The sequence below is a fragment of the Notamacropus eugenii genome, chromosome 1 (assembly GCF_028372415.1).
Source record: "Notamacropus eugenii isolate mMacEug1 chromosome 1, mMacEug1.pri_v2, whole genome shotgun sequence".
NCBI classification, from domain to species: Eukaryota; Metazoa; Chordata; class Mammalia; order Diprotodontia; family Macropodidae; genus Notamacropus; species Notamacropus eugenii.
In genome coordinates, this window is record NC_092872.1 from 161,145,109 (window position 1) to 161,168,731 (window position 23,623).

At 35.5% G+C, this 23,623-nt stretch overlaps 1 protein-coding gene across 4 annotated transcripts in view; it reads right to left on the minus strand.

Moving 5' to 3' along the window:
• The window catches only part of MCTP2 (multiple C2 and transmembrane domain containing 2), a 257,655-nt gene that overhangs the window by 107,985 nt on the left and 126,047 nt on the right, over window positions 1-23,623 (minus strand). For all 4 annotated transcript variants that reach the window (XM_072617275.1, XM_072617257.1, XM_072617266.1 and 1 more), the window contains 2 exons: window positions 16,350-16,536; window positions 13,866-13,959 (listed from right to left, as the gene is read on the minus strand). In XM_072617275.1, the coding sequence (XP_072473376.1) occupies window positions 13,866-13,959; window positions 16,350-16,536 (281 nt within the window). The remainder of the gene's footprint in view (window positions 1-13,865; window positions 13,960-16,349; window positions 16,537-23,623) is intronic.

Consider the following 23,623-nt stretch of genomic DNA (forward strand, 5'->3'; position numbering starts at 1 on the left):
TTCTCAGCAAGGTCCCACTTCTGCAAAGACTTTTGGTTTGTTTTTTTTTCTATGTGAAAGAACAGCTTTCATCTTTATCAAGAGAGAAAGCACTCTACAATTTCTTGCCCAGGTATACCAAGCCTTAGTAATTTGTTTCTTCAACCCAAACTGCATCATCTATTTAACAATTTGTCAGACCATTAGTGGGTGTCAGTGCTTCCCCTCCAGAGGCACCAACATGACATGCGATCAGCATTTGCTCTAGTGAAACAGACTGACACTTTTAATGAAAGCCCTGGGGTTACTCTACAAGCAGGGCAAATTCTCTGGCCTGTCCTTTTGAGACACAGGTTCTCTGTTTGGTGCTGTAGCTGTGGACTTCTGGCTGTCCCAGCTAATGAGGAACAGACTTCTACTCAGAAACTGAGAAGTTTTGAAACATGTCTCTGAGGAACACCCTGAACCAACTCTTAGATTATAATTCAGTCAAAGCTCATTAAAATGCTTCATTACAGTATAAACAAGGAAGGTAGTGTACCAGGAAATAAAAGGACTAATACTACATATACCTACAAACACATATGCACTTTAATGAAAGATATATCTTTAATAAAAGTGTTTGAAAGTAACAGCAAGTAATGGTGTAAGGAAGGAAAGGTTTGCCATAAACCTCTATGAATTTTTGATACATAAGTGCACTTATTTCAACATTTTTCTCTTCTTCCTAGACATCTTCCAGGTAAATGAGTATTGATAAGACTTTAGCCTCAAAGTTATCATGTAACTACATCAAGATTAAACATATTTCTGGTTTATTTTCAGACTCATGCCTCAAATGAACCTTATTAATATTTTCCATTTTGAAATAATTTAAAATTGTTTTCCTTTGTTCTATCAAAAGTGATTTTGAATGTTGATTTTTACCCATGTTGGAGTTATTAGGATTACAATTAGTGACAAACATCATTAATGCTATCTAATAATCTCATTAATTACTACAAGGTATTATGTTTCTATCAACATTTAAACAAATCTTGTATTTCCATCCTGAAAACTTTTTGCTAAATGATTATGTTAGTGAACCTTAAATAAAAGCAATGCTGGGAAGGGGTGGAGTCAAGACAGCGGAGTAGAAGGACACACCTGTAGAAACTCCCTTCCATAGCCCATAAAATACCTATAAAAAATGACTCTAAACAAATTCAAGAGCAGCAGAAGCCACAAAACAACACAGTGAAAGAGATTTCCAGCCCACGACAGCCTGGAAGGCTGACAGGAAAGGTCTATCACACCAGGCTCAGAGCAGAGCGCAGGCTGGCCTTGGCCACATCTCCACACGGACAGGATTGGAACAGGCTTCAGGGGGCAGAATTCCTAGCAGCAGTGGCAGTTCCCAGATTGCTCAACCAATAAACGTCAAAAATGGCTTCAAAGGTCAGTGAGAAAGCTTTTTCACTCGTATGAGAAGGGAATAGGGTCTGGCTCTGCCAGCAGCAGCAATTGCACCAGCAGCATTCGTTTTTGGAGTCCTTGGCCAATAGACCCTGAGGGAAATAAGCACTGATCTAGATCTCAGTGCTGAGTGGCTCTCCTGGGTTGAGGAAGAGTGCTGGAGTGGTGGAGAGGGAATTGTACTCACAGATCCTGGGCAGGACAGAATGCCTGTGGGTGCTCACAGACAAGAGCACAGGTGATGAGAGGAGTAAACTCTTTTCCCTTGATTGTGCCACCTTGGAAGAACTGAGAACTTACAGGTGCCCAGAGTATACTCTCCTCTCGACAAAGGACTCAAAAGTCAAGTAATTGTCTGGGAATATGCACAAAAAAAAAGGAAAAAAAATAAGACTATAGAAGGCTACTTTCTTGGTGAACAAGTATTTTCTTCCATCCTTTCAGATGAGGAAGAACAATGTATACCATCAGAGGAAGACCTAAAGGTCAAGGCTTCTGCATCCAAAGCCTCCAAAATAAATATGCAATTGTCTCAGGCCATAGAGGAGCTCAAAAAGGATTTTGAAAATCAATTAAGAGAGGTGGAGGAAAAATTTGGAAGAGAAATGAGAGTGATGCAAGAAAATCATGAAAAGTGAGTCAACAGCTTGCTAAAGGAGACCCAAAAAATGCTGAAGAAAATAACACCTTTAAAAATAGGCTAACTCAACTGGCAAAAGAGGTCCAAAAAGCCAATGAGAAGAAGAATGCTTTAAAAGCAGAATTAGGCAAATAGAAAAGGAGGTTCAAAACCTCACTGAAGAAAATAGCTCTTTAAAAATTAGAATGGAGTAGATGGAAGTAATGACTTTATGAGAAACCAAGAAATTACAAAACAAAACCAAAAGAATGAAAAATAGAAAATTATGTGAAATATCTAATTGGAAAAACAACTGACCTGGAGAATATATCCAGGAGAGACAATTTAAAAATTATGGGACTACCTGAAAGTCATGATCAAAAAAGAGCCTAGACATAATCTTTCATGAAATTATCAAGGAAAACTGCCCTGATATTCTAGAACAAGAAAGCAAAATAAATATTGAAAGAATCCACTGATCACCTCCTGAAAGAAATCCAAAAAGAGAAAGTCCTAGTAAAATTGTGGCCAAATTCCAGAGTTCCCAGGTCAAGGAGAAAATATTGCAGGCAGTTAGAAAGAAACAATTCGAATACTGTGGAAATACAATCAGGATAACACAAGATCTAGCAGCTTCTACATTAAGGGATCAAAGGGCTTGGAATATGATATTCCAGAAGTCAAAGGAACTAGAAAAAAAACCAAGAATCACCTACCCAGAAAAACTGAGTATAATACTTCAGGGGAAAAAATGGTATTCAGTGAAATAGAGGACTTTTGAGCATTCTTGATGAAAAGACCAGAGCTGAATAGAAATTCTGACTTCCAAACACAAGAATCAAGAAAAGCATGAAAAAGTTAACAGGAAAGAGAAATCATAAGGGACTTACTAAAGTTGAACTGTTTATATCCCTACATGGAAAGGTAATATTTGTAAGTCTTGAAATTTTTCTCAATATTTGGGTAGTTGGAGGGATTACACACACACACACACACACACACACACACACACACACACACACACATACAGACAAGAGAGCACAGGATGAGTTGAATAGGAAGGGATGATATCTAAAATAATAAAATTGAGGGATGAGTGAGAAATATATTGGAAGGAGAAAGGGAGAAATGGAATGGGGCTCGTTATGTCTCATGAAAGAGGCAAGAAAAAGCTTTTTCAATGGAGGGGAAAAGAGGGAAGGTGAGAGGGAAAAAGTGAATCTTACTCTCATCACATTTGGCTTAAGGAAGGAATAACAGGCACACTCAATTTGGTATGAAAACTATAGGAAAGCAGGGGAGAAGGGGATAAGTGGGGTGGGAGGATGATAGAAGGGAGAGCAAATGGGAGGAAGGTTACACAACATTACTATTATGGAAGTCTTTAGCAAAACTACACATATATAGTCTATATGGAATTGCTTACCTTCTCAGTGGGGATGGGTGGGGAGGGAGGAAGGGAGGGAAGCTTGAACTCAAAGTTTTAAGAATGAAGGTTGAGAACTGTTTTTGCATGTAACTAGGAAATAAGAAATACAGGTAAAGTGGTTTAGAAATCTATCTTGCCCTACAAGAAAAGAGAGAAGATAGGGATAAGGGAGGGGAGGGATGTGATAGAAGGGAGGGCTGATTGGGGGAAGGGATAATCAGAATGCAATGCATTTTGGAGTGGTGAGAGGGGAGAGATGGGGAGAAAATTTGGAAATGTGGAAATGAATGTTGACAACTAAAAATAAATAAATAGATATAAAATTATTAAAATTAAAATAATAAAATAAAAACAATGTTCAGGTAGTCAAAGGATCAGAGATTTAGAATTAGAAGAGATTTTTTTTCAGGTCAGGAAAGAGTCAGGTTAGAAAAGTTAAATGACTTTCCTAAGGTCACCCAAGAATTATGTATCAGAGGCAGAATTTGAACTGAGATTCTCTTACCTCAGAGAGCATCTGTACTATGTAGCCTACCACAATTTAAAATGACAAACTTAGACATGTTCCCTCTATATGTATGTCTAGGTCTTACCTCTCTTCAAATATGTCTTACTAGAAAATATTTCAAGTACTTACAATGACTCCAAACCCACATCATTGTTCCATGTGGCTGTTACCTACATGCTCTCTCTTCTAATGCTAGAAGCTGTTAGAGTAATATTTTTCTCTTGTCACCCTAACTATAGTTTGGTAGTTCCCATTCCCAATGGGGCACAATAAAAAAAATGTGTTCCTGGCTGCCTATGCTACCCAAGTGATTAAAATTTTTGGAGTCAAGTAGAGCACAGGTTTTGAGCAACAAATGCAATAAATTTCTGTGGCTCCCTATTACCTCTATGTGAAATACAAATTTTTCCATTTTTCATTTAAAGTCTTCAAAATCTAACCCCTCACCTAACTTTCAGTGAAGGCCATTAGGAGACACAGAGAAGGAAGATCCTGAGTTCAAATCTGACCTTAGACACTGACTGGCTGTGTGGTAATGGGCAGATCATTTAACTTCTTTCTCAGTTTTCTCAGTTGTAAAATGGGGATCATAAGAGCACCTACAGGGTTGTAATAAAGACTAAATGTGAAAATGTTTTTAAAGTGCTTAGCATAATGCCTGGCACATAAATATTTGTTTCCTTACTGCTTATCACTCTCCTTCATATACTCTACGGTCGAGTTCAACTGGACTTTTTATTGTTTCTTATACATGGCAATTCCCATGCCTGTGACATTTTATGGGCTTTCCTCCATGCCAAGAATGCACTCCTTCACCTCTACCTCTTAGAACTCCAAATTTCCTTCAATTGCTCACAACAACTTTTTACATGATTTTCTATCAGCTTGGACTTGCCTTGTCTATATAACTATAATTCTTTCTCTCTCCATATATGTACACATATACATACATACACACTCACATAATACATACATATATGCTCTATGTATGTATGTACAGATATAGATATATAGATATGTATTTATTGTATGTGCATATTGCCTGTCCTTATGGAATGTAAGTTTCCTGAGGGCAAGGGCTGTTTCATTTTCTATTCTATATCCTTATCACCAGGTACAGTACGTGGCACATTGTAGACAATAAATGCTGGGTGATAGACTGTGTAGAATTTGAAGAGGCCAAGGTTTCTCTAAGTTAAGTAGGAAGGGTTTTCCAGAGGAAGTACAAAATGTTGAAGGATAAAGGGTTGCTTGACAGTAGGGAAAACAAAATAGGCTGGAATGAAACCAACTAAGGGCTGTTAGCAAAGGAAGGGAAAATGACAGTATATACTAGAAATGAGTAGAATAGAGCATGAAGGATCTTAATGATGATGATGATGACAGCTAGAATGTAGACAGTGCCTTAAGGTTTGTAAAGCACTTTATCTGTCATCCCATTGGGTCCTTACCAAAAAAACAAATCTTGTAAGGTAGGTACTATTATTATTCCTATTTTCCAGATGAGGAAACTGAGGATGAGAGAAGATAGTGATTTGCCGAGGGTTCCACAACTAGTAAGTGTCTGAGGAAGGATCTGAACTTGGTGTTCCTGACTCCAAATCTACTGTCTCACTTACCTGCTGCTTAAAGTGACATAATTAAAATAAGGTTTAAGTAAGAGTTATTTTTTAGTTTTCTGGAAAGTCAGTCAGAGAGATGAGAGGCTGATGGTTGGGGAGGTCAGTATGATAGACCACAATAGTCTTTCTAAGACACTGTTTTCATAAATTGGTTATCAGGTATTTGCCAGAGAACAAACAATAGCCTAGTATATCACTTCCAAATTCCTCAATCTAATACTATATATTCTCTAACAATTCATCTAACTTATTTGTTGTGACCCTCCCCACATGAAGTGTTACTCCATTGTCCCCACGTTTGTTCACTCTCTTCCATGACTTAAGCTTTTTTCATCTCTCTCAATGTAAAATCTACAGTTCCTTCAAGGCTAGCTCAAAATCTATCTCCTCCATGAAGCTTTTCCTGACTATTTTATTTCAGGATGCTGTTTGTACTTTAATTTCTGTTGGAATGTTCTCAGTAAGAGCTGAGTAACTTTGCTAATTTTTTTTCAGGTAGCATGCTGCAATAGAGACAGGAATGGACATGAAGTTCAAAAATCTCTCTGTTTTTGATTTTCAATTCTGAGACTTTATAGATGTATAACCATAGGCAAGTAAGTCATTGAACTTTTCTGAGCCTCAGTTGACTTATCCTCTGGTATCAAGTGAGCTAGTGATATTTACTTCATAAGACAGCATGAAGAAAATGCATTGTATTCTGAGAAGTGCTTTATTTATAAAAAGGGAACTACCTCCAACACCGAATAAGCATTTTCATACTCACAATGCAACTGATTAATAAGGCACACAAACTTTACATTTATTCCTCAAATTTACACAAACTAGATACCATTCTTTCTGATGGTCTTAGAGTGGAATTTCTGCTAAAGTTAGTTACTGTCTTTTAGTTTTAAAAAAGTGATATACCCCCTGATTTAAGTAAAAATCACCAACATACTCACAAACAATATTAAAAGCATTCAATTGCTACTATTAAGCTTTCTAAGAATTTAAATTACAGAAATGTTTTTGAAATGAGAACGTTTTTAAGAGGAGATGTATTGCTATGGATACAGCTTCAAAAGCCAACAATGAGAAGAAAAACAAGAAAATAGACTTTTTGATTAATATGCCAGGGGAACAATAACTGTAGGACCTACTCTCTTTTGCTACACAGACCTGTGTTTCAAAAGACAACAGCCACTGTTCATAACTTACAGAACCTACTTAAAATGCACAACGTTATAGAATATGCCAAGAACATTCCTACTCTATAATTTTGTGTTCTGAATACTGTTTTTGGTCAACAGTTATTGAGAATAGCACTTTTATGCATACCCAAGATATTCAGTGAGGCAGAAAGACATTTCACATTAACAAAACTTTTATCTAGATTATCAAAAATTAGTGTGCAAAAACCAAACTAATTTTTTTAAAGGTGGATGCTCCTATTAACCAAGTATACTTTCACCTTTTTTTTAAAAGCATGGGACAGAAATAAGGAACACATTCCAAACATATTTGTGGTGGTAAATAATGAAAAAAAATTAAGTGATAAACATTAATATTTCTATTATATGAGAAATACTCATGCTTCTGACACATACAGGCTATGCGAAAGTCACTTAGCATCGTGGTGCCTCAGGTATCTGTGACACAGATTAGGTGTCAATCATATTGGCTAGTGAAGTTTGCTCATCAAGAGTTCCATGCAATTGCAGATCTAGGCAAAAACTTAATAAAAAGAAAGAAAAAGAAAAGAAATACAAAAAGGAGAAGTTTAAAAAAACATAGAGAAATCCCAATAGTATTGGAACCTAGGCAAGAATGAACTTGAGTTACTACTCCTTGACATATAGCTTAAATTATATTTCTATAAGTCATCCTGTTAACAAAAAACAAAACAAAACAAAAGCCATAGATGGCCAAGGCAAGATTCATGTTTGTATCTCTGTAGAAGAGAAAGAAGAGGATAAAAGAGAGTTGCTGATTCACCACCAAAGATGCTTTCTTTCTGAGTATTTATATGGGGACAATATGAAAAGCAAAAAGGGTCATTTTCTCTGTTCAAGGCCCCCAGTTCTCTTCTGTCTTTATAAAAAGACAGGAAAATGGATAACTATGAAGGTTTTGCCTCCCACACTAGACTGATAAAGAGATACACACATCATGGATCATAGGATTTTGAGGGGAAAGTTTACTACATTATGAGGTTTGGGACAATAGCTTGAAAAAATTGGTTTGGATTATAGAAGAACATAATCTCTGATATAGAAGGGACCTCAGAAATAATTTAGTCAAACTCGGACCAGAAAGACTCCCCTCCAGAAAGTATTGGACAAGCCACCTCTAGGGAGAAGGAACCCATGGCATTTTGATGAGGAAATCTGAAAAATAGGCTAGTAAAGAGTTTGGAGGCAAAAAGAAATCCTGAAATTATTTCCAAATCTGATTTATAATGGAAATGATGTCTTGGAAGATTCCTTATACTTACTACCTTATCCATGATGTTGGAACGCATATTAGAGAAATCCACCAGTCATCAATATCAGTTCATTCAAGTTTTTCTTCCTCTCAGGCATGAAGGGGAATGTTATCTTTTCACCTTAGTATAATTATTAAGTTTTCTTCCCTATATATCTTTTAATGCTGCACAGAAAGTTTCATCATTCTCACAGTCTTCCTAGGACTGAATATCTAGGAGTTTTTTTATCTTACCAATACCAGATAAAATAAATATCTGAAAATTATTCTGCAGATTATAAAGCCAGCTTCTCAAATTCTATTTTTTGTTTGGATCACTAGGGGTCAACAAATGTTGGCAAATTCACAAAAATCTCGCCGTTCCTTATCCAATTACAGGAATAGTGATAGAATCAGTTTTTGATTCCCTCTGTAATCTCCCTGGTAAATAGTTTTACAGAGATAACCAAACAGCGGGCCCATTATTGGTGGAGAGTTGGATCTCACAATTTTGCAGGACTTCTGAGCTGCTCTTGCCACAGTCTCCCATGCTTGTCTTCATTCTCCAGATGTTTCACATCCAACCATCTACGAGTAGTCAATGCTATGTGGTAGCATTGGTGATTTGAAGTATTTTTCAGACCACAATCAATTCAATGCTCCTAGCCATGATTTGTACAGTCCTGCTAGCAAGTCTTGTTTTATTAACAAAGTATAATGGTTTTGATTATAGATTTTATAGTTAGGTGGAGGAGAGTCCTAGTTCTAAGTTAATAATCAAGGGTATACATTAAGCAGAAGATAGACTTTCCCAACTCACCTATTGGCTTTCTCTGACTTATATTCCTACCCAGTCCTCAAAAGTGACAATGTATATACTGAAGTCTCTTAAAACAATACAACTTTCCTATGTGCTTCTTCTGCAATTAAGTTATCTAGGTCCATTTAAAAATCCTTTCTCCTCACCATGGGCGCTTTTACATGAACAATAGATGTAGGGTCATCAGGCGGTCACTGATGCCTCTTAGCCATTAAAGTCCATGGTAAGGTTATCATCACTGAATTACAATATTCTTCGGACCATAAGAAAAGTTTTAAAGCTCCATCATAACTCTTCTGTTAACCCTTACAGATCTTTATTGTCTTCTTGATTAGCTCTTTATTAGGCTCTTAAAGGGACCCTGATTTCACTTTTATCAATATTAATTCATAAATCTAAGTGCTTGCCTAGGGAGAGTAGGAAATATGGCACCATTTAGGGAAGGCATTATTATGGAAACAGTACTTGCAGCACTCATCATTTCTCAATGGCATAGGAGAGAACGTTCATCTTTGTGATTCTCTTTTTGTATGATAAGAACTTATGCTATTTTTTTAAACAGTTGCAGCCAAATGGGATGTGTTGGTCGCATTACGCTATAACATAGCGGCTATCTTTGGCAATAATCTCAAAACATGATTTGTCATTTGCTTCATGAATCAAAGCTCAGGCATGAATTACCTCAAGGTAATGACATTATGCTGAATAACCTTCTACTTAAAGAGGATTTTACACTCAACTGGACATAAGTTTGTAAGACAAACTATAGAAAATGTCTGACAGGTATGAACTTTTCCATTAGGATAGTCACTTATGGAGCTAATACTCAATGTTAATTTCAGAACTGGAAATATTAGACTGTCATTCTTCCAAATGAAAGGGACAAGATAAAAACAAAGATAAATTATTTTAGGATCAGAAAAAACATTTCTCCTTTTTTATATACAAACATCAGAATACATGAAATACAAAGTTTAGTAGGAAATTTGGAAGTAAATTAATAAAGAATGATACATAAATAACTTTAGGCTCATACTAAAATATTTCAGAAGAAATGGATAAATATAGAAAATTATTAAGAACTATTACTTAAAATATGATATAGATCATATTACCTTATTCACATTTTAAAACACCTAACACCTAATATATAGACTTATTAAGAATGAGTTACTTTTGTAACTCATTAAATCTTTAAAAGTTACATATATGAACAGATTTAAGTGGTTTAAAAGTTTGAAGAGAGGCTTGAATATTAAATATCTACAGAAATATTTCATAGACTTGACCTTTTTTTACTTAATTTTATTCTTTTGAAGAAGGAAAGAAAATCAGCTCTAGTACATCTGTTTAGTGGCCAGTATTTTAAATACTGGAAAAGCAGATGACTATTTTTTAGTTACCTTTAGATTTTCTCTTCTGCAATCATCTGCCTAATTACAGATAGACCAGAGGACTGCAAAAGTATCATCAATAGATGTGGGTGAAGTCCCTTCACTGATTATAAGTTAGAATCTTACTTACTTACTAAGAGTTTAGAACTCTTACTGAGCAAGTAACAGATCTTACAAAATTACAAGTCATCAAAAACAGGAGTTACAACAGAAGTTCTCTGTAAACTTGTGTTGATTCTTGGCAAGAGAATCTCTTCTTTATGCTTTAATACTATCCTTTGTTAGAGTGACTCTCTAGAACCACTGGGGACTTTTAAATCCTTAAAAGGAACATACTTGACTTATTATTCAGTCATTTCAGTCATAAATGACTCTGGAGCCCATTTGGGGTTTTCTTGACAAAGATACTGGAGTGGTTTGCTTTTTCCTTCTCCAGCTCATTTAACAGAAAAGGAACCTGAGACAAACAGGGTTAAGGTCACACAGCTTGTAAGTGTCTGAGTCCAGATTTGAACTCTGGTCTTCCTGACTCCAGGCCTGGAGCTCTATCTACTGCACCACTTAGCTGCACATCCTTGATAACTTGTTTATTATTTTCAAGTATAATTTTTAAGCAAAGAAACAAAAAAGGATGGAATAACTCTCTCTCTCCTGGATTCTAGTGTCACATTTCTTTCAATTACCTATCTGGAAATTTAAAATGGATATCCTGTAGGCACTCTTTAATCCAACCAAATTGACCTATTTGCCATTCTTCAGACACCATTCCATTTCTTATTACTATGCTTTTACAAAGTCTTGCCCCATTCATATAATGTACTACTATTCACTCCTCACCATTTTTGAGACTCCTAATTTCTTTCAAAACTTAGTTCAAGTAGCACCTTCTATATAAGGCTTTCTTGATTCTACCAGTTACTAATGCATCCTGTCAAAAATTAACCTGTACTTCATTTTGCATATATGTTTGTAAGGATAAGAGGTGACATGTTGTAATGCAAAGAGAACTGATGTCAAGGCTAGGAAGTCCTGGTTTCAGGTCCTGCCTTTGACATATACTGGTTCTATGACCCTGGGCAAGTCACTTAATATCCCAAAGTTTTAGGAAATAATAGATTATAAATTGCAGGGGTGGTGTTAACCTGCATTGCTAGGACAAACCATAGGTCCAGTCCCTATTCTTATTCCCTTTTTGTGTATGACTCCTCTGATAGAATGGCAGCTCCTCAATGACTGGGGAAATTGACTTTTTAGCCTTGTATCCCCTAGTATCTGACACATGAAAAGTGCTTAATACCTTCAGATTGACCCTTTTCTTTGCTTACAAATGGGCTCAGTCTTTAAAAGGGGGACCACTAGCTTTCTTACAGTGAGTGTGTGTGTGTGTTCGTCCTTCGTTGCCAAAGAAGACCATACCATCAGAGAAATAATGACATGACTTGCACTTGACTTTGTTTGTAGTGAGGGAGGGCTGTGCAGGTCACCAGCCTCACCTCTCCTCCAGAGCCATCTGGATCCAGTGACCAGATATTTCATCAGGATGAGTGGAGATGACCCAGGATGAGACAATTGGGGTTAAGTGACTTGCCCAAGGTCGCACAGCTAGTGAGTGTCAAGTGTCTGAGGTGAGATTTGAACTCAGGTCCTCCTGACTCCTGCACTGGTGCTCTATCCACTGCACCACCTAGCTGCCCCTAGCTTTCTTACAGTAAATCTGTTTACTCTTCACAATTGACCAACCTTTCTTTTCCTAAATAACCATAATGTCACACTTACCCATGTGGTCAGATCAACTCAACAGATATTTTCGCAGGGTTTTCTAAATGAGAAGGCTCCAAAGAACATGATTTATTTTATGAACTCTCCTAGCACTCACCATGATGTACCACTATTTTAACCTCAGATGGAATCACAGACAATTTGTAGATACTTTGTTGGGGTACACATTACAATACATCAAAGGAACTGGAATTGAGATTTAAAAAATTAATCTAAACCTTCTTGTAAATCAGGATACCAAATGGATTTCTTATTACACTCAAAAACACCCTTTTCACCTGATAGAAAAAAACTATTTTTCATTAAATAAATAAAACATTGCCTGCTTAACTCAGGGGTTGGAGAGTTTCCATTAGGTCTCCACACAGTTCACTGTGGAATACACAATCCCCACAAAAGATTACAAATAATTTTCATTCTAAAAATAAAGAGTAGGCTGGTCTATAAATATGTTTAACTAGAGACATATGTCTTTTCTTTGGATATACACCATGCCCAGCATATGCCTGGCACATAATAGGTGCTTAATAAATACTTGCTAAATGAACGAGTTAACGCCTCCTCCATCACCATTTTTGTACTAGCCCATGGGCTAGCTAGTACTAGATGTGAGTTCAACCCAGGTTGAAAGACTTACCTGGTAGGCATGAATGATGAGGTTTCTATAAAGAACTCTTACTGTCTCTAATTCTGTATTCCCCGTGTTTGAAGGAACATCCAGGGAAACCAAAATTGCTGCCCCTCAATTGATACTGTTTAGGCATCATGGAACATAAGTATGTGGAGGGTAAGGACTGTTTGCTTATATACACATATATAAATACACACATGATTTACATTATAGAGTTTAATTTTGTATAAGACATGACTGTCTCTGTCTCCATCCAAGAATCTGTGTTTAGTAAATTTCCAGAAGAAACTCATAAAATTGTCTTATCTATAGAGTGATCCTCTGCTATAGACTGTACATATTACCTATCCCACAGGGTTGTTGGGAGGAAAGTACTTTGGAAACCTTAAAGCACTATATAAAACTGAATTATTCTTCTTATCATTATGGTGAATTTGTTCTAATATATATTAGACATGTCATGATTAAAATTTATATGTTACATATTCTGTCTGTGGTATAGATGGACATATAAGATAAAACACTGGAACTGGGGAGGTTTTTTTTAATTGATCAAAGGCAGGAAATAAGAAAAATAACTCATTCTTTATGGCCATCATCACATCAGTTCTTTTTGCAAATTAACTTAGCATTAAAAACATGTCAAGCCTCATAATTTACCTACTCCCTTAAAATTTCAACCCCCCTCGCTATTGGAATGCCTGAGGCGGTGCTCAGGGTGTAAAGAGCATTGAGTCTAGCAACAAAAGATGTGGGTTTAATTAGGCTGGGCTCTGCCACTTATAAAGTATTTGATCTTGCTGGTCACTTAATCTCTCTGAGCCTCAATGTTCTCATCTGTAAAATCGATGTAATAGGGCTTGTACTGTCTATCTCTCTGAATGTTGTGAGGATCCCATGATAATGTACATAAAATACCTGGTTAAAAAGGCATTATGTAAATGCCAGCTATTTTTATCCTGTTAACCAATCATCATGAAACTTAACTATAAGAAGTTAATGCCCAGGAATATATTAAATAAATTTGATTAAGTCTCTGTCTTTCAAAGAATGCTTTTATTAAAAACCTTCCTAGTTCATCATCTTTTCCACTGCCATTAGATCAGAAAGAAGGTAGAAAAGCAATCGCACCAACAGGCCAAAAGAGAAATAAATGTTAATGAATAAATAAAAGTATACTGTACCTGAGAAATCCGCAGCTAAGAGATCTAATGCCTTTAAAACTTTCACTTGTAAAATGCCAACATCCTTCATATCTTTCAGGGAGTTCTGCAAGCACTAAGGGAAAAAAAGAATTAAGTGAGTACAAAAATAGTTCATTGATATACTCTTTAAATGGCATTTAAATCTTAACGGAAGAACGTTTTCATTTTATCTTTCTTTTTATACCCTTAAAGAAGAGCTGCAAAAATGCAGGTAAAATCAACTAAACCCATTAAGAAAATGGACCCATTAACAAAATAGGTATTCATATCTGCTACATAAAATGCAAATGGTTGAGCATTAATCAGCTGCATCTTCCAAATGAAACCATTATGACCACATAAGATCTCTCTTTAACGTCATTCCCTAGTGACACTGGACATTCTCTCTTCCTCCAAGGGCAAATGTTTATAAAGTTACAGACAGTATTCTTTTTTCTTTGCTAAAACAACTCTGAACTTTCCTGAAAGTTCCCATTATTCTGATCCCACAGCCGCAAACATATGGACATTAAGGGGTGGAATTGGCCTCTGAATAGGTATCCCTACAAATGGAAATTCAATTCAATTCAATAAACATTTATTATGTACCTATGGCATGTAAGGCATGATGCTAGGCTCTGGGGACACAAATAATCTAAAATAGCACCAAAAGTAATTGAGTTTAAATTCTACTAAGGAGATACATGGAATCCACTTTTTTTTTAAAGCAATTCAAAAGTCACAAGTTAAGTACTTTTTTAGTACAGTTTAATGAAAATTTTCTCTTCCTTTCAGTTTTTATGAACCAAATCTTTAATCACCATTTGTCAATCATCTGTGAATGAGAGTACCACAAGATTTACATTTTTATCACCACTTAAACAATGACACCTTGGTTAATTGACATCCGGATAACCAGAATCTTTCAAACAACTAGGACTTAAAAGATTTTGGCAAATGACTTTGCCATACCCTAAAGACCCTAAACCAAAAAACTGCCCATTTATCTCTTTGCAGTAGAAGAGGTTTCAGAAATGTTTCTGAAAAAATGCAAAATAGCTGTTATTTGCAGCCATAAATGACATTTAACGGACTAAGTAACTGTGGATGGAAGACATGTCATCCTTAAATATAATTAACTCTTTATCTAAAATGAGAAAATCAGGATAATTCTCATCAAATTCTGTATTTCTAAAAAGACATTGTAATGGTAATAGAAATGACTAATTTTGAATTGGCCAGCTTTGGGGTAGAAAGGAAGTAAAAGAATGAATCATGGTTCAAGTTTAGTAAATTCTATTAGTAAGAGCAACTTCAAGTTACATTTTTAATACTGCTTTTTATACCTGATAATTTTAGTCAAGTACTTCAAAATCATTCTATAGAACCACTTCTAGCTTTTTAAGTTTCTAATGTCACTTAAAAAGTAATTGTCATCATGGATTTCTGAAAATGTTTACATTCTAACCATATCTTAAAACTCTGAGTTTATTTTTCTTAACAAAAGTCGTCAAATATATTAACTTCCAGTATTAACATGTCTTTTTGAAAGTACTTTTAAAAGACTTGTAGTTGGTTAAGTTCTATACTGCCACAGAAATGTAATTAAGAGGGGCAGCAGTGGATAGAGCACCAGCCCTAGAGTTAGAAGGATGTGAGTTCAATCCATCCTTAGACACTTACTAGCTGTGTAACCCTCAGCAAGTCACTTAACCCTGATTGTTTCCAAAAGAAAAAAGAAAAGAAAAGAAAATGAAATATAACGAAGAAATTAGTTAATGTATCTAGGCACAGGAGAGACAATTTAGAGCTCACTAACTAGTGTTATCATCTACATTGATGGGCATCTCATTATATGTATGAAGAGATTAATCTGCAGTTAGAACACGCCATTCCTTAATCATGCCCATTAACTAAGGAGTTACTAGGTTCAATGTAACATTAGATGTATAAAATCAACTTATAAACTAAGAATGCAGAATAGAGGCTCATAGACAAAATCAAGAAACAAAACATTCATTTTAAAAAAGTGACCAGTTAGATTACTATAAATCACTTGCAGAATTATATACTGACAATTGGTGGTATAACCTACAGCCATAGGGAGCAAAAATTCATAAGGATTGCACTTGGTTTTGGAAACATTCATGAATATACATCATTAGTAACTTCCAAAAAGATAAATCAAATATATGATTATTTTGCATTTGTAAATATGCTAAACAATCCACAAATTTATTCTGTATGATACCTATGTAGAACCTAAGACTGGAAAACACCTTTTCTCTTAGAAACATCAAACCACATATAAGCAGGCAAAATGGCATCTCATTTTACCTGCTTATAAACTGTGCTAATTCCTCTTTTATGAGGCAAACAATTACACTTTGGAAAAAGATTCCTTTTAAATGGTGTTTTTAATCATAAAAATTATGTTTGTTTCAACTTTAAAAGAAAAGTGACATATCACTGCAGAACACTCACATAGCGCTGGAAAATCTGCTTTCTTTCACTGGGGTCTGCCAAGGGGCAGACACAGAGATCAGAGACAGAGACACCTGAACAGGGTGTAAGTGTGATCAGTAGAAGCAGTGAGCCAAGACGGTTTTCCAGTGGCAGCTCTAAACAATTGTCTTGCTTGAGCGGGAGGGCTGCAATATCCACTTTACACCTAGAACATTTTCGTGAATCAAGAAGAAAGGGGAGAAGGGTGATTAACTCATGGTTCCTTCAGAACATTCAAAATCTACTGATTTTTATTTTAAAATCACACTGTGCTGCATAGGCCAGTCTCTTTTAGAAACCTCACAAAGTCTGGGTTCCAATTTATTGCTCCATTTCCCTGAAGGGTAGTGAAGGTTGCAGGTGTTCCCCAGGCTCGTAATACACATTGCTGGTCTGACACACTTTAAAATTAAGAAGAGGAAGAGGCAGAAAGAACAAGGAAGATGGAGAAAAGAAACGAGGGGCTAGCAAGTGGGGAGAAATAAGGAGAGCTTAATCCTTGAAAAAAAAAATTAACCTGGATGAAGTCAATTGGAAAAATATAACCAGTTTCGAAGGCTGGGCATTATTAATCTGGGCTTGTCTCCAGGCTTAGTCTTTTACAAGTAAATAGAACAAAGGATAACGATTTTAAAAAGAGAGCAAGAGAAATACAGAGGTGGCTAATGGAGAAACCATTTTCTGCCAGATTAATGCCAACTGGCAAGTTTTTATTTAAAGAAAACTTGTTAAGATGTTTCTTAATAGGCAAAAATTCCACAGGGTTCCCCCAGGTGGGTTTCTTCTGGATAAATGGGGCATGAAGTGCTGTTGATTGATCCCATTTCAGTTGTAGTGCTGGCAGAGTTTGTACCCATCTGCTATAAATTGCATGTTTTCTGCCTCTTAACAGCCAATTTTCTGGGAATGTTGAAAACCTCAAACACATTTAAATACAGAAGCAAACACACAGAAAAGAGACTGAGGTGCTAAACCATTTATGTGCTTTGCCTCTGAAAACACTCCAGGTTGGCCTGGACCCCACTTGATTTGTTTACATATGGTGCCACTACTTCAAGGGTTAAGCCTTGAGAAAATGTTAGGTAGTACCTGGTACCATAATGTATAGCTTTTTTCCATGCTCTGTTCTCTCTGTAGTTGCTAACAAAAATGAATATTAAAGGTTTCAGAGCAGGACCATGTACAAGCATATATCATTGCTGGTCTGATGGCTTATTTTCTCTTATCATCAGTCTTTATATGTAGGCAGATAATGTTAAATATAGAGATATAGGTAATGTGTAAGTATATTTAAAGAATGTAAAATTTACAGTCAGGTAGTACGTAATATAAATCTTCAGTTTAGACATTGCTGAGAGAAAACATTCAAACTTCTTTTCCTCAAAAAGAAAGTATTATTTGAGCTCATCCCAGCCTCTGCATGCATATACAGATTTATATTTCTGTACATTCTCTTTTAAGAAATCAACTTCCTGTTTAACAAATGAAACTGTAGGTGGGCATTGGGAGTGAGAAAAAACAGGTTTCTGAAATGATGTATCTATCAATCAACATGCATTTATTAAACACTACACAGCAGGCACTTAGTTAAATGATAAAGGTACAAAGACAAAAATATACAATATTCTTAGGAACAAGTGCTAGATTTCTGAGGTTAAATTTGTTATTTTAGAAACCACCAAAAGTTAACCAGAATCAGTGCTGATGGTTAATGTAAGTATGTGGTCACGCTGGAATTACAAACTGATTTTGGTTTTTGAAAAAACAAATGTGACTTCTAAGAGATGAGCCTGAATTCTGGTAAGGAATAAAGGTACCCACTTATTCAGTCATTCATTCATTGATTCATACATTCTATAAGATTTATTAAGAGCCTACATGCCAAGCACTACTAGGTCCTGGGAGTGCAAAAGCACACAGCAAAGTAGCCCGTGCCCTAAAGAAGTCCATGTTCTACACAGTCAGGCATTAATTAAGTACCTACTATATGCCAAGCTCTGTGCTAAATGGTAAGGATACAAAGAAAGGCAAAGAATCATTCCTGCTTTCCAATAGCTTAGTAAGGGAGAGAATATGCAAACAACTATGCACAACCAAGATACATATAGAGCAAAACGGAGATATTCAAAAGAGGGAAGGTATTAGCATTAAGGAGGATAAGGAAAGCCTACGTGTAGAGTATGGGTTGTAGTTGGCACTTCACAGAAGCCAAAGAAGCCAGGGGCAGAGACGAGAAAGGAGAGAATTCTGAGTATGAAGGAAAGCCAGTGAAATTTCCTGCAGTCTGGAGATGGAGTCTCTTCGAATATTACAGCTATCTGTAATATGTGGGGATATTGGACACTCTCTCAAGATAATATATATATATATATATACACGCATACATATATATATATAGTTATAACTATATAGTTACAAGTACCTATATAAGACTTTATATAGATATATACAACTATATGCAAGCATATATAAAAATATATAACTATATAGTGATAGACACAAAATTCTATATGTATATGTGTGAATAGATATATGTATGTTCATGTATATATTATACATATATTTACACATATATGCACACATACATATGTTGTAGAATGTTATTTCTGAAGAGGAGTGCCAATAACTAGGGCAGAAGAGACAAAGTAGGATAGGCTTTCTGAAGATATCACTTGGACTAAATTTTCAAAGAAGTTATGAATTCTAGGAGACAAAGAGTGAGTGTATTCCAGACCTGGGGACTAGCCTAGGCAAAGGCACAGAGAAGGGAGATGGATTGCTGTGTATTGTGAACGTCAAATATACAATTAGGATTGAATGTAGGTTCTGGGAAAGATATTGAAAGAAGCCTGAAAAGGCAGTCTTGAGCCAGATGGTAAAAGGTTTTCAAATGCCCAACCAAGGAGTTTGTATTTGATCGTAGAGTCAAGGGAGAACCCTAGACCTTTTTATACTTGAAAACTGTATGAAGAATTACTGGGAGAAGGTAGAGACTGAATGCTGGAAGTCCAATTAAAAAGACTATCGTAATAATTTAGATGAGAAGTGATAAGGACCTGAACAAAAAAGTATGTGAGTGTAGAGAAGGGAATGAGAGAGAGATTTTCTGGTGATGAAACCAATGATACTTCGCAACTGATTATACTTGGGTGTTTTAGAATATAATTAAAAAACAGTACCAAAATGTTTTAAATAGTGCCATGACAGTCAAAAGTATGTAACTCCCTAGGGTTGATAAACTGTTTGGTTTATGTCTGACACTTCATAATCCTACAGACTACAGCACACCAACACTGTCCATGGGGTTTTCTTGGCAAGCATACTGGAGCGGATTGTTATTTCCTTCTCCAGTGGATTAAAGTAAATAGAGGTAAAGTGATTTGTCCAAAGTCGCCCAGCTAGTAAGTGTCTGAGGAGCATATTTGAACTCAGGTCTTCTTAACTCCAGGTCCATCCATTGAGCTACCTAGTTGCCTCTAGTGTCTGGTTACTGTCTGGTGTCCAGAAAGATGAGGAGCTTCACAATCACACCATATAAGGATCAGCTGAAGGAATAAGGAATGTTTATCATGTAGGAGAAAACATTTAGATGGGATACAATCACTGCCTTCAAGTGTTTGAAGGGCTGCCATATGAAAGACAGATTAGATTTACATGTATGACTCCTGAAAGTAGAACTGAGTAATGGTTTGATGTAAAGGAAAAGAAAATCTCCATAATAATTAGAGCTTTCCGAAACTGGAAAAAAGTGAGTTCCCTGTCATTGGAAGCTTTCTCAAATAAAAGTATAGAGATGAAATTCTTGTTTAGGTATATACTATTAGAATAGATGACCTCTGAGGTCCCTTCTAATTCAGATTCTGTGACATTGTAAAGACATACCCACACACGCACACATATACACACACATATCAATCAAATATAGGAGCTTGGATATATGGGTTTACAAAAATCAGTCTCATAATTGTGTTGGCTCCCAGCGCATCAATGTAGAACTTGTTTATCAGTCTGTATATCTTGGATATACAAATATTCAAGAGTTTGGCCCAGACCTGAATGGGAAGAGAAGACCAGATTGAATTGGCTTTAGGAAGTTACGAAACTCCCTTAATGACTTCAAGAAAATAAATGTTTGAAAATAAACAGTTTGTAAAATAAATATATTGCTTTTCAGATATTCCATATTAAACAGACTTCTTGATATTTTATTCACTATGAAATTTTATCAGCTTTATGCTTTAGCTTGCTTATTAAGAATGTAATTGAAGACTTAAGCCTTCACTTTATGTTGAAATGAAAAAAATTGTAAATTTTAAACATCATTGTGAAAAATAAGTCTTTGATAGTAGAAGGGCTGAAGCTTTGGGCACTAATGACATGGAGAGACTGTTGTGTCCATTTTTACTTGAGCAGTGAATTTTTGCACTAAACTGAATGAAATGGCCAAATTTACTTGTTTTGACATCAGACACAATTTAGGCAAACATGTCTTTTGTATGTGCACTATAATTCATGAAAAATAATCATTATTTAAGTCTATTAGAGGAAAAAGTCATTCTAACAGTAAAGCTCATGAAAAAATTTAAGCATCTCGTCTTTAAAAGGGAAAACCTAAATATGGCTCAATAAAGATACATTAAGCATCTACTCTGTGCCAAGTGACATGCTGGGGATATGATGAAAAAAATGAAAGTAGTCCTGACTTCAAAGACTTTACCTTCTGTTGGTTTGGCTAGGTTAGTTGAACCTAGCTATATATACTTTTTTAAATCTTTTAAAAATATATCTTCCTTTAAAATAAAAGAAATTTTCTGTTCCTCCCCAGCTTTCCTCTAATATGAAAGATGTAGGGAATGAGAAGAAATAATGTGTTTCCTAATCAAATAATATCATAACTGATAAAAGGACAAATTTACTACCCCCAAGTATCATTTTTTGTTTAAAAATAAAAGGTCTCTCCCATGGACTAACTCTGTTTTTCCTACTCCTATCTATCTGCTGTTTAGCCTGGCTTTCCTAGGACAACCATCTTGAGTGATCCATAATACCCATGACCTCAAGGGATACCAACTTGATACATCATGTAGATAAACTTTCCCATGCTCCCAATCTTCCCTGTCAACCTGATCATGAATTAATTATTCTAGTTTATTTAAATATCTTAAGAATGCACAAAAGAACTGGAACTCACTGGACAAATTAGGGAAACAGATTTAATTCAACCTAGAGCATTGCAGTCTCTTCAGGGGAATCAGCAAGATGTTGATTACCAGAGGGTGAAGTGTGGACACCCAAGGCAGGGAACTAACCTGACACTGAAACACTAACCAAAGTAAAAGGCTACAAAAACTGGTGATTTGTTTTCAGTACTTTATAGCCTACTCTTGCCTGGGGGAGAGTAGGTAGATAGATGATGTTTATCAGACGCTTGATATGAAATTCAAAGAAAATCTTGCCTGCCTTTTCAAAATAATACCTTGATTTTGTGTCATTTTAATTTATCTTGGGTTGATTTTTCTTATTAAAATCCAATATTTCTGTATTATTTGACTGATTAAATGATTTTTTTCATATTCATTCACTATGATATATTGGTTTCTTCTCTACCACCCTGCTTCCTTTTCCTTGAAATCTAGTTAGGTTTAAAGTACTTTTCATGCCTTACTATTAATACAGAGAATACACTAATATCTATGGATTTATAATACATGTAAACATGAAACGTGAGAAGCTAACCATTTAAATCAGAAAGACTTCTAATAAAGAATAGTGGGATAAAACCTAAAAAAAAAAAAATACATTGAGGCTGAGAAACCACAATAAAAGTCATTTTGAACTTGAAGGCATTGGGGGAGAAAGTTCTTTTGTCTCTCCCTTTTCTAGCACTAGTCCAGATCCTGATATGAATGAAAACACTTTTTTTATTTGTATTTTTTTTAACAAGTGCCTAGCATAATGCCTGGCACATAGTAAATGTCTAACAAATGCTTTTTACTTGATCCAGTTTTGGGATTCTTAGCCTGGAATCCATGGAACCTAAAGGATTACATGGTGAGATTTTATAATTCTTGAATTAATAAATGCTTGTTCCCTTCCTTCTTAATTTAAATATGTACTTTTCTTTTTGATATATCATTGGAAGATTCCAATCTCAGTGGAAAACTGTCATAAAATACTGGACTGTTATAGCCCATATGAGTATGTTAGATTTACTTGCCAAAAAAAAAAGTAATGTTCATATAAATTCTGTGCATTTTTTAATTAAAATACTTTAAAAATAGTGTGATATGAAGAAAAATGCAGTGGATTAGAGGCAAAAATTTAATAGCTAAATTCAACTTTGGCTAGTTTTCTGTATGACTTTGGGTAAGTCATTTTACTGCTCTAGGTTGTCTATTATAGGCACTGGAATAAATGATCTCTAAATGTTTTATCCAATTCAACAATTCTGTGAATCTATTAACCTGACAAAGACAGCAAGGTCCTAAATATAAACATTTTCTGTGTCTAGGAAGCATTAAGATGCCCACTTCAGCCCATTTGCAGTCCACATGCTGATACAGCACTGCTACTGCCCTCCCATTCTCTCCTCTCCATTAATTCTACTGAATTTTAATGCTTTAATTCAATGCATAATTTTTTACCATATCAGTCAGCCAAACCTGCCCAAGTTTTACTTGTCATGATAGCTTTTAACCTCTTTTTCATTACCATAATTCTATGTTTTATATTGCAGACTGGTCAGCTTTTAACTTAAATGCAGGAGACAGAAAACAGTGCAATAGTTTTAAAAGCTGTAAATCTCAGGGGCTAAGGGAAAAAAAAAAACAGGAGGAAAACTATGAATGTGTCAAGTCTGGCTGTAAAATCAGATCAACGACACTGGGTCCAATTTGTCTGTCCAAAGGAACTCTCCTGCCCAGATTCCCTACCAGCTCTGAGCCACTAACAAACCCCTCCAGTGAAGTAAACTGCCAGAATGTCAGATCAACTTTATGTGACAAAGTCTGGAACTGACTAGTTTCTAAGAAAGAGCTGCTGAAAGGAGTCTGTGCATTATCATTCAAGAATTTTCCAGATCAAATTAATCCAGAAATTCTATAATAATTCTATTCCTGTTATCTCTATGAAATGATTTAATTTGGAAAAAAATTATAGTATAAAATGTAATGCTAGTCTGAACCAGAGGTTCCTTCTAAAATATAAAATGAGAAGTGTCATTCTTTATCTAGATTATTATCACTTGATTTGAA